General features: G+C 52.7%; 1 protein-coding gene across 2 annotated transcripts in view; it reads right to left on the reverse strand.

The window, feature by feature from the left end:
* AARS1 (alanyl-tRNA synthetase 1) overlaps positions 1-17435 on the reverse strand; it is a 39438-nt gene that overhangs the window by 11777 nt on the left and 10226 nt on the right. For both annotated transcript variants that reach the window (XM_005309800.4, XM_065567474.1), the window contains 13 exons: positions 16546-16691; positions 14518-14626; positions 14248-14398; positions 13521-13645; positions 11368-11512; positions 10429-10607; positions 8701-8814; positions 7500-7706; positions 6048-6232; positions 5860-5968; positions 4651-4764; positions 3991-4110; positions 2694-2780 (listed from right to left, as the gene is read on the reverse strand). In XM_005309800.4, coding sequence (XP_005309857.2) covers positions 2694-2780; positions 3991-4110; positions 4651-4764; positions 5860-5968; positions 6048-6232; positions 7500-7706; positions 8701-8814; positions 10429-10607; positions 11368-11512; positions 13521-13645; positions 14248-14398; positions 14518-14626; positions 16546-16691 — 1791 coding nt within the window. The remainder of the gene's footprint in view (positions 1-2693; positions 2781-3990; positions 4111-4650; positions 4765-5859; positions 5969-6047; positions 6233-7499; positions 7707-8700; positions 8815-10428; positions 10608-11367; positions 11513-13520; positions 13646-14247; positions 14399-14517; positions 14627-16545; positions 16692-17435) is intronic.

Consider the following 17435-nt stretch of genomic DNA (forward strand, 5'->3'; position numbering starts at 1 on the left):
TGGGATATATCAGCAGGAGTGTTGTAAGCAAAACACAAGTAGTAATTCTTCTGCTCTACTCTGTGTTGATTAGGCCTCAGCTGGAATATTGTGTCCAGTTCTGGGCACCACGTTTCATGAAAGATGTGGACAAACTGGAGGAAGTCCAGAGAAGAGCAACAAAAATGATTAAAGGTAGAGAAACCAGCTATGAGGGAAGATTGAAAAAATTGGGTTTGTTTAGACTGGAGAAGAGAAGAAAGAGGGGACCTGATAACAGTTTTCAAGTACATAAAAGGTTGTTACAAAGAAGAGGGAGAAAAATTGTTCTCCTTAAGTTCTGAGGATAGGACAAGAAGCAATGGGCTTAAATTGCAACAAGGGAAGTTTAGGTTGGACATTAGGAAAAACGTCCTGTCAAGGTGGCTAAGCACTGAAATAAATTGCATAGGGAGGTTGTGGAATCTCCATCATTGGAGATTTTTAAGAGCAGGTTGGACAAACACCTGTCAGGGATGGTCTAGATAATACTTAGTCCTGCCATGAGAGCAGGGAACTGGACTAGATGACCTCTCGAGGTCCCTTCCAGTCCTACGATTCTATGATTAATCAGCAGAAGTGGACCACATGGAGGGTGGGAGCAGAGAGGCTGCATGGACTGGCAAGAAACAAGTCCCTGAGCACCAGGCACAAAGTCTTTCCAAAGGAGATGGAGCTCCCTCACTCGGAGAAAGATCTGGTGTATTTACAGAACTCCCAGGACAGGCTGTGTGTGTGGATAAGCTGATGCACACGACTCCAGCTATACTGTGAGATGCCGCCAGCCCAGGGGGCGCTGTCAGGATGTGATGTCTGTAATCCCAATGTGTGCGCCATCCCCCAGCACATTACTACACAAGGGACATGCCAGCAGCGCAACGCAGAAAGGTCCTGGACTCTGGTAATGGAACATAGCAAGGGAGATGCTGTGCAGATCGCAGTAATGGCCCCAGAAGAGAATTCTAGATCTAGAACAATGTTCTACTTCCCCACAGAAGCCAACAGGCCTGCAGATACTATGGAGACGAGGGCTGTGTAAGTGGGTGGCTGGAACTGTGACACATAGGGCAATTTCCAGCAATATCTTTGAAAGCTATTAACTCGATGTCTTATTGTGGGCCGGGATTGGATGGCTCTCAAGATCGGTGGGGGGACCTGGGAGCTCCAAGGACTATATTGAAAATGTGCCAAACACTGGACTCTGGGGACAAAAAGTCTTCAGTAGATTTCCTGCAGACTCCCGAGGGCAGGTTACTACAATTTCCTCCATCTCCAGTTATGGAAAATCCCAGCCTTTGGAAGCTAGGATCTAAGGCATGGGTCATTGCCTGCTGATCACCTGTTACCGGAGACTGGAGATCAGCCATTGCTTTATATAGCTCGGGCCTCTGAACTGCCAGCCTGGTTCTGGTTTGGAGTCAGAGCCTGTTATGAACTTGTCACTACAGGGAAAACCCAGTTGTGGGTTCTGAAGGACTGACACCTACTAGAGCCTGAGACTGGAGTTGGGGTGACCTCCAGTGCCTATGGGTTTTTGTAAATAGGATTTCTCTGTAATGCTGCATGCTAACTTATAACTGCAGGCAATGCACCGGGCCTATCCTCTGGAGAGGAGGCAAAGTGCAGCCTTGTAGGCAGTCTGGTTTGCTGGCAATAGCACAGTGTAGGCAGGGAGGAGTGCAGCCTTAAAGGTCCCCTGGTCAGCAGGGAGTACAATGCAGGTCTCCGCCCAGGAGAGGTGACGGCTGGGAGATGGAAGTGGCCTCTTGGGACCAGAGGGGGGAAAGCTGGTGCAGTTACCCTGAAACTGACAGGAGGGATGGCTGGAACGAGAAGAGCTGGGAGGCTGTCCATGGAGAAGTTTAACAGGGGCATTCAAAGCGGATGGCTGCAGCCTCGTTTACCACGACTGTCCATTTACGACGGGTGCTTGTCCGTGGTAGAGCTCACTCAACCAGCACAGCCAAACAAGCGCCGCAAAGACGAAAGAATGGATTCAGCTCGTGGCTGCTTGAGATGGAGGGGGATGGGAAACAAGCTTGCTCCCGCCTGTCACAAAACCAGCTGGACAGGCTACAGAATCCAAGAAATCAGAGCTGGAGAATGACCCTCCACTCTTCCCTTGCGCTTGTCCTAGGCTCCACCTAGTCCCTGCCTGGGGGCCAGCACAGGACACACTGTACTCACCTGGCTAGTCTTCAGTGTCCCATGTGACAGAACTTCCACTGCTTCTCTGCAAATCTTCCTGTTCAGAAATGTTTCCAGCCTGTATTTCCCCTTATTCTAGCTACCTCCTTGGGCTACCCTTACTTGGGTCACTTAGGAAAGTCATTGAGAGATTTTTGAGGGGATCCCCGTCCGCAGCCAGAGTCTGGAAGCTGGGATGTGGAAGCAGAGGAGAGCTAGAAGGACAAGTAACTGAGATCCTCACCATTCTGGTTATGTTTAGGGTGGGCTTAGTTAACCCAGAAGGAGGGGTGCAGAGACCCAGCACGTGAACAGCAGCACACACCACTCCCCACCCTAGTGTGTGCCCCCAGATGGAGGCTCTCAAACCGGCTGTGTAATGAGTACGCTGCGGAAGTGTCCGTCTGCCCAGAGCACAAATCCAAAGGCTAGGTTCCGTGTGTACAGAGGGGCCTGGAGAGGCTGTTCTGCCCTGGGAGCTGGGTTACCTTTGCTGAAGCTCCACTCTCCAATTCCAGGACCACCAGTGGCTGGTTCGGATGACTGTCAATGAGCTGCTTGGTCTTCTCCAGCACCTGCAAGAATAAGCGGTGAGTCAGACTGTAAATCGGTGCGTGTCACTTGGACACGGGAGGTCCACTAGTGACAGGGAAAGATTTCAAACCTCTGCCAGCTGGAACTCCCCCCTTCCCCTCCCTGATCACTCCACCCCAATCCTGCACGGACCCAAACACTGGGCCAGCCACAGGGCTGAAAGTAACTTACAGGACTTACCGGTACTGCCGGAGTCCTGAGGGGCGTGGTCTCAACCGGACGAGGCGGGGCATCTCAAGATTTAAAGGCCCTGGGGCACCGGCTGTGGCTAGGAGCCCCAGGGCCTTTAAATCAACCTGGGGCTCCCAGCTGCAGAGGTGGCTGGGAGCCCCCAGGGCTCAGGGGCAAATTAAAGGGCCCAGGGCTCTGGCCGCCGCGGAGCTCCAGGCCCTTTAAATCCCCCCTGCAGCTCCAGCGACCAGAGCTGTGGGCAGGATTTAAAGGGGCTAGAGCTCCCGCGGCTGCGGGGAACCCCGAGCCTTGCCGGGCTGGGGCGGGGATTTAAAGGGCTCTGGGCTGCCCACAGCCGCGGGGAGCTCTGAGCCCTTTAAATCCCGGCCCCAGCCCAGCCGCCAGGGCCCTTTAAATCCCCGCCGCGGAGGCCGGTGCGGTCCAGCACGGTGTACTGGCTCTTGCCGGTACACCGTACCAGCTTACTTTCACCTCTGGCCAGCCAGGAGTGCAATGCAACCCTTGAGCATGTGCAGAGGACGATCTGTGTATGTGACCCAAGAGAAGGTTGTGCTGTACACAGCCTCCCCAATGCAGTCACCAGTTACCACGTGGAGTCAGAAGCAATAACTACTACTCCATTCAGCTGCAACCCAGGAATACCCCACATCAGGCCCTCGGCTGGCCCTGAAGCATTTTCCAGGAACTAAGGTGGCTCGCCCACCTTTCTGTCCAACAGCACCCCTGGTGGTCAGCTGAATACATTTATTACTGTTACAGAGGACTGTCCAACCTCACTCCCATGAGGTAGCTGCAGAGGCATGGGGCAAGACAAACAGAGACCTTGACTGGAAAAGGTGGGTGCAAGCTAGACCCCCACATTTAGGCAGCGCAGGCCCCTTCCACAGGGAGGAGAGCAGCATACATTTATTTGGGTTGGGAGCAGGAAGCACAGGCCACACGGATGTCCACCATAACCCCCATCCCACCAGCGTTATCCAGCTGGGCTAATGGGCTCACTCGTTTCTGGACGTCTGCTTTGCTTGTGCGGTCCAGGTCATCCATAACCTTCTTCAATGCTCTGAGCGCCTCTCTCAGCTCATCCTTCTGCCACTGTGGGATAACTGCGGTAGCCAGTGTCTGGAAGCAGAAGAGGGGGGTTCAGGCTCAAGGCCTATCACAACAGGAGGCCGAGGTTTCTGTGCTCCCCTCCCTAATGAACTGGCTTTAAACCCCAAAAGCCACTCAAGCAGAGCACCCAGCAAGAAACTCCCTTCCCAACGTCACACATGAGACAGAGAACGAGGTGGCATTCGCTCAATCTGCAATGCATGGTCCACCTAGGATACTTCTGTGGCCTCCATCACCGTACTGTCCCAGTGCCTCCCAACCTCTAGCAGATTTAGCCCCTCAACACCCGTGTGAGGCAGGACAGGGCTATTACTGCTATTGGAATAGTGGGGACTGAGGCACAGAGATCCAGGGATGTTGGCAGAGCAGGGAATTGAACCTGGGTTTCCCAAGCAGCACTTTAGGCACAAGACACAGGTCCCATGCACCCTTGGGCCCCAACTGCTAAGTGACTTGCTTTGATTTAAGAACCCAGGCTAAGGCATCTCACTCTCCTCTGCTCCTGCCAGTCTGATGCAACGCTCCTGGAGGGGCGGGGTCCCAACCCACCTCACTGAGGTCTGCAATCTCCTTCTGCACGTCCTTGTTGGGAGCAGTCTGGACCTTCACTTTGGCATCCAGGGCAGAGAGCGATTTCATGAGGCTGTCCGCATTCCTGAGTGCCTGAGAGCAGAATTCAGTTCTTAGCTCCATTGGAGGGCTACCGAGCACTGGGCTGTCCAACACCATGCGACAAAGGACAGAAATACAACCCGCGAGAGAGAGATGTTTCCACAGGGAGCTACAATGAAGATCTCTCAGCAGCAGAGCTCAAGAAGGTGGTGCTTGTCTATTAGCCAATCTCACACCCAGTACCTGCCACTCCCCTCCTAGTACTGGCCTATATCAGATGCTTCAGAGAAAGCCATTAAACCCCACAAAGATGCACCTCACTGACCCTGGGAGAAAACGCCCTCTTGACACCAGCTGGGGATCAGTTTACACTGCCCAGCACAAGGACTGGAACTCTTGTGATGTTTAGTCTTTGTTCACATAATTAATTGCAGCTGACAATATAGTGGTTGTCCCAAGAGCTCTGTCTCCACAGCTCTGCTCCAGGGCCATGTTCTTTGTGCCATTTGCTCAGTAAGCACAGAGAACACTTACAGATCTATCGTACAAGAGCTGAACTACTTCCCTGGGAAAGCATCGTCCCATAAGACACCAGCCCAAGCATGGAAGTGCAGCCACTTCAAAGCTAGCAGGAAGCATTTCTTCTCCATTTCTCTCACCCCTTTCACCACTCTTTGCCATCCTTCCTCCCACCAACCTGGCTTGGCATGGCCTGGCAGGAAATCAGACACTGTAATCACTCCTGTTGCACTGCCAGTCTGACTGACACAGCTGGAGGGTGTGCAACAGTATTGCATGCAAGGCTCCCCAGCTCCACCCTCTGGCTGGAGGCCTGGCCAGGGAACCTCCCACCCAGTTCTCCTAGATCTGCAAGGGCATCACTCGCTTCTCCCACCGGGCCTGCAGCTCTGAAGCTAAAGTTAGAAGCTGTAAATGCTGCAGGCACCTGGGGTCAAGTGCTCAGTGGTATCACCCCAGTGGAGTCAGTGGTGCAAGGACCATTTAAACCCAGTGGAGGATCTGGCTCTTAATCTTTAATACAGATGAAAATCTCTTGTCCACGATCAGATTGCCACACGCACATGCTCCAGGAGGCTACTCACAATACTTGGATTTCACAATGATCCCCCTTCTCTCTCCACTTACCTTCAGTGCCTCAGCACCAGTGATTGCAACTATCCTCCGGATGCCTTTAGCAATCGCTTCTTCAGAGGCAATCACAAAGGGGCCAGCATGGCTTGAGTTCTGCAGGTGTCTTTGGAAAGAACAGACAAGGTGAGATGGCTAAAAATCCTATCACTGCCTCCCCATCCTCTTTCTGTTCAGATACTCACGTCCCTCCACAGAACTCGACGGAAGTGATGGAGCCAGCGGCACTGGAGGGATCGGCCAGCATGTCCTCCACGGGGATGCCAATGGAGACGACACGCACGGGATCGGGGTAGGTCTCATCAAACACAGCCCGTAGGCCCTGGATAGCTTTCGCTGCTGCCAGAGGGCAATCCTTGGCATACACAGTCTGGGGAGGTCAAAGCAAGGGGGATCAGACGGGCACCGCCAGCACAGACAGAAATGCAGATACAGGTTAACAGCTGTAACCAAAGCATCAGAACTTCTCATCTCATTTTCAACAAGCAACAGTTGCACTTGTCTCTGGGTGAGCAGCCTCAACTCACACCTTCTCCTGAGACATAACGCCCGTTCTGTGCTAACCGCTGCTTAGAGTTAGAGTCATAGCCTGACAGATTTCAGCATCCAAATTAGCCTATGGCTAATGGCTCATCAATGATCCAGCGACACCTGTGTGCTTTTCCAAACCTGTGTGCTTTTTCAAAACAACGACCATGAGTACTCTACTGGCCAGCCCACCAAAGAGATGTCATGTACACTGACAATAGGTGCAGTGAATAAAGAACAGCCAATTTATATTCTGGGAAATATTGATGAGGCTCCCAGAGTTCAGTTTAAACCTGTATTTTCCCGTGAAAATAAGGCCACATCTTACCAGGAAATCTGAGTTTACACCAAAGAGGCCAACAAAGAGCAGCTCCTTACCCTCCAGTGACTGTGGCTCTTTGAGATGTTGTACTCAGCGTGGCTCTCACTCAATAGCAGTGCTATGAGAAAGAAGCCGCTCTGAAACACGGGGTGCAGGTATCCCTAGGATGGGATGCACATTGACACACACTTGAGGAACGTCTCTTGCTGAGAACATGATCCTCATGCTCTCAGCTTTGCAGTACCATTGCATCCCGCTCAGGACTGTGCCACATTACAGATCAACACTGGCCACCTCCAGACCCAATCTAACATGAAGGGCATGCAGCTAGAAGACAGAGAGCCAGCTCCCGTAGCAGGAGATATTCAGGTTATGTCTGAGATGAAACCTCTACCCAGGAAACATGGGCACAGCCATGCAGGGTGATCTGCTGTGAGGAGACAATGGGGATCCTTGATCTGCTCTGGTCAGCCAATTCCACACTTGCTCACACTACACAGCTGACAGTCAAGAGGGTGGGACAATAAGGAACTGGGCTGTCAAGGCAGCACGTGTCCTTCCGCCTGCCCCACTCAACATCAGCACCATTTTTTCTGCAAATTAATGCCCTGATTCTCCACTTGGCCCAGGTTTAGGAAGTAGAGAAGGAGTGTGCGTGTAGCATCACCACCACCACCACAGGGGAGTGAGGCGGAGAGTTAACTCAATGGATCGAGCACACTGGCAAGCTGAGCCTGCGGTCCCACCATCAGAGTCCTCCAGCAAGCACCCTCTCCCCTGAGCACACCTTGGCTTCCTTTATCATTTGGTTGGCAATCTCTTCTGTTTTCTTGATTTCCTGGGTGGACATGGCTCCCCTGGCGGTGAAGTCAAATCGCAGCCTGTCTGGGGCAACCAGGGACCCTCTCTGGTCGGCGTCCCCCAGCACCGAGCGCAGGGCGAAGTTGAGGATGTGGGTGGCAGTGTGGTTGCTCATGATGGGTCTCCGCCTTGGCTGCAGGGAGCAGAGGGAAAGCAATTATTAAAGGGCTCTGTTGGAGGGGCTGCCACGTGCCCCCTGTTTACACACCGTTGGCCCGGCCCAGTGAGAACTGACTATCCATGGGACAGAGAAGCAGGAGGTTACAGCTACAAATCAGTTCTGCTTCAAGAGAAATCTGGGCCAATGCAGGATGGAGAGATCAAGAGCAGCTTCTGTCTTGAGGCTGCTCTGGGACCAGCATCAAGGAAAACCGTCTCAATCCAGTTCCCAGGACCCCGTCACAGAGACCATCTCCCCAGCTGTCCCGCTGGTTGGCAGTGCTTGGTGAGAGGCCGCAGAGGGGGCGAGGCACAGTGGGGGGAGTGCACGGGGCGTGGCAGGCTGCCCATGTACAGGAGAGAAGAAGATTTTACATGCTAGGGTTCAACCAAGTATCTTCTACCAACATTGAAGACACCCGAGAGAAAGAAAAATTTCTTCAAAAAAGAACTAGATAAGTTCATGGAGGATAGGTCCATCAATGGCTATTAGCCAGGACGGGCAGGGACGGTGTCCTCAGCCTCGTTTGCCAGAAGTTGGGAATGAGCGACAGGGGACGGATCACTTGATGGTGATTTGTTCTGTTCATTCCCTCGGGGCACCTGGCATTGGCCACTGTCAGAAGACAGGATACAGACCTTTGGTCTGACCCAGTATGGCCGTTCTTATGTCCTTAAGTAACTGAAACCTCGTAGAGACCAGGGCAGCTGGACAATCCCTTCCTAGCCAGGATTTCACTAGTGCCCCAGTCTAACCCCCATCGCATTAACCCTTTAGGGCAGCACACAAATTCCAGCCGCCAGCTCCTGGGGGACTCGTGGCTCAACCTTAGCTCTACTAAATGACATCTGCTGGGATGCCCTGGTGGGAGCAGGCAGTGGCCTCAGAACGGTGGAAGAAAAGGAGACACCGATCTCTCACGGGAAAGAGAGATGGTGTCACTCACCGTAGCATTACTCTAACTCACCTCGTCAATATACAGACGGACTTGGTCTCCCACTTTCAGGCTCCCGTAGACCATTCCTATGTGAAGCACGTAGCCCCCCCGGATCTGCACGTTCTTCACCGTGAACTCCGTTTTCTGTACCAGATGGGGGAGAGCACAGACAGCAGGGGAATTGTTGTTATTATTCCACCCAGCATCCTGGATGGCAACTGAAAAGCCCCCAGAAGAGTAAGTCCCAGGAACACAGGCCTCTCTGGTAGCATGAGCAGCATGGTAGCATGGGTCGGCCAGCTCTCTCTGGGGACTGACAGTTGCAGTGGGAGTGGGGGACAAACAGGGAACTAGAAAATTAAATTAAGACCAAGGAGGAAAGGTGGCTCTGGGGAGTGCAGTGCAGAGCTCAGTTAAGCCCCGATTCCAATCACTGAACAATCGGCCATTACCGCTCGGCAGGTCAGGATCACGGACAAAGAGCCAAAGGGGGGGCCTGCAGATTTGGCCTCCATCACACGTGAGCACTCGATCATCTGTACCGTTTACCTGCACATACCTCTGGGAGGCAGGTCAGGGCTAGTCTCCCCATTGGCATCGACAGATTAAATTCAATAGTGCAAACTACTTCACTTTGGCAGGAAAAAAAAATAAATCAAATGTACAGCTACAAAATGGGGACACCTGGCCAGGCAGTCATACTGCTGGAAAGCACCTGGGGGGGGTCCTAGTGGATCACAAATTGAATCAATCAGCAACATGATGCACTCGCAAAAAAGGCAAATGTCATTCTGGGGTGTATTAGCAAGACTGTGGTATGTAAAACGTGGGAAATAGTTGTCCTGTGCTCAGCTCTGGAGTACTGTGTCCCAGTCTGGGCACCGTGCTTTAAGAAAGACGTGGACAAACTGGAGAGAGTCCAGAGGGGAGCAACGAAAGTGATCAAAGGTTCAGAAAGCCTGACCTATGAGAAATGGTTAAAGAAACTGGGCAGAAAGGAAAGCTGGGGGTATGGGAGGGGAGGACTTGATAACAGTCTTCAAGTTATGTTAAAGGCTGGTACAAAGAGAATGGTGATCAATTGTGCTCCATCTTCCCTGGGGGTAGAACAAGAAATACAGGGCTTAATCTGCAGCAAGGGAGATATAGGTTCAATACAGTATTAGGAAAAACAACGAGGAGTACTTGGGGCACCTTAGAGACTAACCAATTTATTTGGGCATAAGCTTTCGTGGGCTAAAACCCACATCAGATGCAAGGAGTGGAAAATACAGTAGGCAAGTATAAATACACAGCACATAAAAAGATGGGAGTTGCCTTACCAAGTGGGGGGTCAATGCTAGTATTAGGAAAAACTTTCTAACTCAAAGGGTAGCTAAGCTCTGGAACAGGTGTCCAAGGCTGGTTGTGGAATCCCCATGGAGGTTTTGAAGAACCGGTTGGACAAACACCTGTCAGGGCTGGTCTAGGTTTAATGGTCCTGCCTTTGCGCAGATGACCTCTTGAGATCCCTTCCAGCCTTCTATGATTGTACAGATGGGGAACTGAGAGCCTAAGTGATTGTCTGTGGTCCCTGTGGCTGAGCAAGGAATTGAAACTGGGTCTCCCACAGCCTAGGCCAAAACACTATCCACTGCACCACCCTTCCTCTCCCTCCCTGTCCCAGCCCCACTGTCTTTTCACCCCTCTTTCCCAAGAATGGCACTCAGGGAGTGGTTCTGTTTGTACGTCAGCACACAGGTGCCTGGTCCCACTTACATCCTCGCTGCTGTCGTTGTCCTTGACCAGGTAGCCCTCGTCATAGATCTGACCGCCCTGCTCGGCGTAGAAGCAGCTCTTGTCCAGCACTATGCCGCACTCCTGGCCCGTGGATACTTCCTCCACAAACCTCTTCTCCCTGCGGATTGCTTGCACAGTGGCCACTGGGCTCTCAAACTCTGTCGCCGGTGGGAGAGGCAAGGTCAGTGAGACGACAATCCCAGCCATTTACACATAGCCATAGACACACATGCCCAGCAGCCACTTCTGGAGTGCTGGAGCGGTTGCTTAACAGTTTAAGACAAGATGTGAAGAAAGAACACTGAGTGGAACCTGCAGGGGGACATTTAGCTGGGGTGGGGAAATCGCTGGGGTGGTCAGCTCTGTGGGGCAGGGGCTGCCTTTGTGTTGTGTCCGTACGGCACAGAGCACAACGGGGCCCTGATTCATGACCAGGACGCCTCAGGGAGCAGGCCCAGGGCTCAGTAATGGACCAAGATACCAGGGAATCCAGAGATGCGCAGATATAAAGCTGGGGTGAAAAGGAATCACTAGGGGGTCCTAATGATCAGGCGGGGAGCGTATGAGCTGGACAGTCCCTAGAGCAACCAGAGAAATCGGTTCCCTTTAAAAGGTTTCCCTGTCTCCAAACAGTCAGTGTCTTCTCCTGCCAGGCAGTGGATTTGCCCCTCTGATTTGCACTATCCTCCACCTGCCTCTGTTGGCAGCTGTCAGCCCGGCATGGTTCTCTCTCCTCCCTCAGCCCTAAACATTGCCAGCCAATCACCGGGCAGGCGTGAGATGCAGGAAGACACAAAGGCATCTTCGCTGCAAGCTGTGGCAGAGTCCGCAGACTAGCCTCCAGGCCTGACCCCATGCAAGACCCACAAAGCGAGGCTAGGAGCAGGGGAACCATTTGGAGGACACTTTGTCACATACCGTAGACACCACTGGGATCCGACGTGTAGTTGTATTTAGGCGAGTCGTCGGTTACCTCCACTCCCCGGGTGCGGAGCTCTTCAATAGCATAGATGTCCAGCATGATGAGGTCTTCCGCCCCATCTCCCTTGCCCTGAGACTTCAGCTGAGAATGGCAACGGGTGGAAGTGTTAGGGGCAGGGAGAAGATCCCTTAGCACTGCCATAGGGATCCAATCCTTGTGCATCAGCTGGTTGGGCTTTAGCAGCACATGCAGGGCTGGAGGCATGACTGGGGCAGAAGGGACACCCGACATCGTGGGCCAAGTCTAGTCTATGCTGTAGCCCTGCATCAAACACACCGATATTCACAGCGAGTCTGCCAAGAAACTGAGGAGGCAAGAATCCAGTGGGATGGCAGGGATCCACGTTCTGTCCCCCCGAAGGCCACCAGGTGAAGGATGCTCTGAAGCAGGGTGACTGGCAGCACGACAGCCATGACAGCACTTCAGTAGCAATCCCATCTACCCACTGTGGGGCGCTCCCTGCACCGCTACTCAGCTACTGCTAAAGGGGGGGCTAGCGAGGGTTCTGCTCATCCCGCGCCTGCTCTACTGCAAGTCAGCTGCAATGCAAAGCAGCCAAGCTGTGAATCCAATACTGCACTGGCTGTGCAGGACCCACAGTGCCTAGCTCTGCGCTACTGAAGCACCTAGAAGGTGCTCAGGGGGTAGCATGAAGAACACATCTGGATTTGTAGGAGCTTTGTCTACACTAGTGATTGGGGGCGGGGGGGGGGTCCCCGTTTCTCTGGCCCTGGTGCAGCTTCCATGCTGATTCCAATGACGGGACCACAGGTCTAGGCGGAGCACTAGGGTTCTAACCATCAGATAGCTCGGCTGCATTCAGAGCATGCCTAGATCACACGGCATGGCCTGAAGCCTGCCTACACCAGTGCTCCCACAAGCAAGGCTGCACCATCCTACAGTAACGGGGGGAGGGGGAAAGAGTCTCTTAGAAACTCTCCTGTAAATAAGGCCTATTACTATAGGGTAGATTAAAACCAGGGCATCTTGGATCTAGTCTCAGGATGAGGGTGCATGGAGCACTCTTGCACTGGACGTTGTAGAACCGAGGTGCAGTAAGTTTCCCCTTCCCCCCCTTCATGCAGAGACAGGCGCTGGCAGGATGATCCAGGTGTCTTCCCAGTCCCATAAATGCAGCATTACATGGCATGAGTCCCAGATCCATGTAGAGCAGTGGTTCACAACCGGGGGCCAACGAGCTAATTTCAGAGGGTCCCTGAACCCCGGCGCCCTGCAAGGCAGAAGCCCCGAGCTCCAGTACCTTGCAGGGCAGAAGCCTGGAGGCCTCGCCCCCTCCTGCTGGGTCTGGAGTTTTTAATAGCATGTTGGGGGGCCTCAGAAAGTAAGTTTGAGAACCCTGACCTAGAGACCCATCTACACAGAGATTGCTGTTGGCTACACCCCCACTGTTATTGCTCTGTTGAAGTCTTAGCCCAGCCTACAGAAATCTAATCAGTGAGTCTGCTTCAGGCAGCAATGGGATGAACACAAGAGGGCATATTTTCAGAAGAACCTGTGACGTGGGACAGATAGAGCCCAAGGGGGACACAGGCCAGGGCAGATGAAAGGCAGGTTTCCCATAACCACACAGAGGAGGAGGTTTGGAGTCTATGTGGACAACATGGTGCTCCCGATTGCTGAGATCACGAGAAAGAAGGAAGGAAAGCCACACGACATCTGCACAGCCCCCCGTGAAGGTTTGTGATAGCAGGGCTGATTCTCATGCAACCTGCTCACTGTTTACTTCCGGGAATTCAGCCTTCAAGAGGGCAGTGGGGAAAAAAGCTCCATGAGAGCTGGCAAGGAGCTAGGCACCCTGGGAGGAGGCAAAGTTGCCCAGTGTTTCTCCATGCAAATGAGGCTGCACCCTCAGGATCTGCCCTCCAGCCAGACTTCCTGTGCTTTGCCCCAGCCTGCTCCAGGACCCAGCAACATGGCCCAGGGTGCTCAGAGTCAGATTTCCTAGGAGACGCCCTGTTGTAAAGGCGCAGAGTGTTGTCCCTTTAAACCACTAACAAAGGAGTCCTCCCACACCTGTGCCCCCGCCTACTCCTTGTAGTAGGGTCAACACAGAGGGGCTGGTCTTTACCTGAGCCATCTTCCGCTCTTCCTCGAAGCCTTCCATGTCCACAGTGAGGCCCTTCTCCTCGGCAATGAGTCCAGTGAGATCCACGGGGAAACCATAGGTGTCGTATAACAGCCAGGCAGTGTCCCCTTGAGAGGAGAAACAGATCAGTCAGGTCTCCCACTACTCCTCCATCAGAACCCTCCCACCTGGAGCAAACCAGCTCCCAAAGGGCCTGGGACACTTCCTCAGCTAACAGGGAAGCCTACGAGACTCGGCAGTGGACCTTGGAGATATGCCTGGCTAATGGGCACTGGCAGTCAGCGGTCACAGTTCCGGGGTCACAGCCTGCAGGACACCCGTAGGAGGATCTCAGTCCAGTCCCTAGCAGACAGCTGTCCACAGTAAGATGTCACCACCCACCAGAACAGGAACCAATTGTTGGCAGCCGCATCAGAGAGCCCAAGGACTGAACAGGCCATGGAGACGGGATCATCTTGTAGGTCACGGGTGAGCCCGTGGCAGGATGGTGCCTGGGGGGGCTCACTCTGCAGCTGCCCCCGCTGTGATAGAGGGCTTCAGTCTCCAGTACCATCAATCTGACACCTTTCACCCTGCTAAATTCACAGGCAGCCCAGCTGAGCCCTGAACGACTCAGCAGCAGATTTCCACCGGACACAGCTGGTGTGTCGGGGCAGGAGGATTCCCTGGAAGCCTCATTCAGCATGAAAGGAGTGAAAACAAACCTTACCAGGGATCGTTTCACTGCCTCCCAAGCTCTGGATCTTCCTGTCCAGGATGCGGCGCCCTCTACTGAGCGTTTTCAGGAACTGAACCTCTTCTTCATTGATGATATCCTTCACCATATACGGGTCCTTCTTTAGCTCGGGGAACGCGTCGCCCTGCAGACACAGAAGTAGCAGCCATTAAGAGCAGAGATCAGCATCAGACAGTGGATGGAGTCTCCAACCATGCACAACCTTGGAGTCTCATGCAGTTACTGTGCAGCAAAGGGACCTACCAGCGACTGCACCACGACGTCGACCAGTGAGGCGAAGAAGCCCTTGGGGGCATTGAGCTTCTCGTGGGAATAGCGCACGGCCCGCCGGAGAATCCTTCTCAGAACATACCTGCAGGAACAGCGCAGAGAAAGGGGATCCTCACTCCGATGTTACACCCCTCTCCCCTCCTGCCAGTGGGATCCACCAGCAGCTAACCATGGGCAATGCGACTGAGGGCCTCTTCCTCAGCTCCTCCCACCTAGTTTTGGAATCCACGCCCTCAGCTCCTGTGGGTGGGAGATGAGGTGCGCTGGAAGAGTGTGGGAAGCAGGACTAGAACAGCAGAGGGGCTAGGTGTCAGGACTGAGGGGCATCAGCACAGCTGTGAGAGACACAAACATGCGCCAGGCTGCATCAGAGCCTAGGTCCATCAGAGGAAGGTGTAAAATCCCTATAGTAATAGATGTGAGATAATCTGCCCTCTATTAGTTAGAGCCTAGCTTCTGCCCAGCAGCATAAGGTTTCACATCCCGTCCCAAAATGTTGGGATCAGTAATTATGGTCACTCTGGCTATTCTTGATATCTGTATAAGTGGCCAATGCCTTTTTGAATCTTGCTAAATTCTTGGCCTCACAGACTTCCTGTGTTCATGAGTTCCCCAGTCTAATTATGCACTGCGTAGAAAAATATTTCCTTCTATTAGTATTGAATTTTCTTCCTTTGAATTTTATTCAATGTCCCCTTGTTCTTGTGTTATGAGACACAGACACCAGAACTACTGGATCTACCTTCTCTAGAACAGTCAGTATTTTCCATACTTCTACTGCATCCCCTTTGCTCTCTCTCTTTGCTCAGGTAACAATCCCAGTTTTTCCAATCACTCGTCACATGAGAGTTTTTCCAGGCCATTGATCATTCTCATCACTCTTCTCTGAGCACCTCTCTAGTTCTGCAATGAGATAGGGTGACCAGTGACAGACAAGGCCACACCTTTCATTTACATCAAGGCATTTTACTACTTTCGGTGTTATTCTCCACCCCATTCCTGACATCCTAAGTCTCACTGCTTTGACACCCAGGTCCCTTTCTAGGGTTGATCCATCTATGAAATTTACCTCCTTTATTTTTAGCTTTGGGGCCTTTTTGACTAACCTTCACATTTTACTGAAATCTCCCTTTCTAAAGGTTAATGATGCTGTGTCCCTTTCTGTAGCCTACCCGCCCCTTGGATATCAACACTAATTATATTGTGGTCACTGTTAGAGTGGCTCAACTCCGCTCCCTTCTTGAACTGGTGCCTGTGCATTCACTTAAAGCCGAGTTAAGAACGACCTCTCCTCTTGTGCTCTAGAACTAGCCGACCCAATGGGGCCAAGTTGGAATATTTGACCATTTCACATGGTTAGTGGGGGTCTCCAATTACTACCATGTTGTTCGATTTTGCTACCTCTGATCTCTCACCACTGCGCTCACTCAATCTCCTTTACTTGACACAGAGGCCTGCAGTATAGCCCTATTCATATATTTACATCCTTACAGCTTGGGAACTGCCTCCCTGTGGAGCAGCTGCACGTCAGCATTGAGGGACATTGGCCGAAGCGTGTGTGTGGCAAGCCCAGAGCTGGAATAGCTGGGGCAGAGCTGAACCTCAGGACCGAGATGCACTGGCAGCACTGGGTGGAAAGTCTGCACAGCACTTACCCAAACCACAATAAGCCTGGCCCCAAGCCCTGCTATTGATCCCTTCCAGCCTTCTCAGTTACAAGGAAACAGGGCCTTGCATGTGGAGGTGGTTCAAATGCGGGATCTCCAGATGCCCAAAGGAGTGAGAAGACCCTCACTGCACCCAAAGCAAAGGGGGACATCACACCACCTCTGTTTCCAAGATCAAGAGGTCAACGGCTGTAAGTTTCACCTGCCTCTAAATGGTGGAATTTCATCATCGCCATGACTGAATTGCAGCCTCTGGACACACACACCCGCAGTAACGCCACTCCGGCTTCCTCCCCGGTTCAGTAATGCACAGTTGTGCCACATGCACTCTTACCCTCTGCCAGTGTTGTCAGGTCTCCCTCCATCAGCAAGAGCCACGGTGATAGTTCGGGCGTGGTCTGCCAGGACTCGGTATGCCATGTCTATACCGTCTACATCCTCAGCACCAACCTTCCCTGTGTACGGCCTGGCCCCAGTGCCCTAGGCAGAGAGAGGAGACAGTGGGTATGGAGAACCTTGCTGCCTTGTCTGATTAGAGAGAGACACACACACACATATGGTTAGAGACATGGCTCTGCTCGGCAGCATGGCTTGGATGACCCAAGTCCATGGCTGGCCTTGCTCTCCTTGCTCAGGGCCAGTGGAGGCTGGGAATGTTATGGAGGCACCACACTCCTCTGGATGGGAGGAGGTTACCTCACCGTCCCCCCCCTCCCTGGAATAGAGGTCGAGTGGCTCTGGAAGGAGCCAAGCTCAGCTCTCCCTGATCAGAAGGATATGCTGGGCACACGCAAAATGAAACTGCTTGGTTCCAGCATTCAGACAGAGCCCAGGTCAGCGAAGGCAGAGACCGGATTTGGAGTGACAGCTGGGACAGGGGCACGGCTGGTTTTGCTATGTTGGGTCACAGACTCCAGCCAGGCATAACCAATACAGCCAACAAGTCTTTCCCCCAAGCAGTTTCACTGCAGTCCACATTCCATTTACCACGCTCTGTTGCTGCTTTCAGGGCCTGGCTTCTTCCTTCACTGACAAAGCCAGACAGTGTTCAGGCAAAGCCGCCTTAAAGGCGACCTGTAAAGAGAAACGTGTTTGTGGCCCTCTCTTTGTTCTTTTATGGTCAATGGAGATGGCCTGGGAAGGCTTTTCAGAAACAAGCCCCCAAAATGCAGCTTTTCTGACTGTTTTTTTTAATATTCAAAATATTGATCCTGTCAACTCATT

The sequence above is a fragment of the Chrysemys picta genome, chromosome 14, assembly GCF_011386835.1.
Source record: "Chrysemys picta bellii isolate R12L10 chromosome 14, ASM1138683v2, whole genome shotgun sequence".
Lineage (NCBI taxonomy): Eukaryota > Metazoa > Chordata > Testudines > Emydidae > Chrysemys > Chrysemys picta.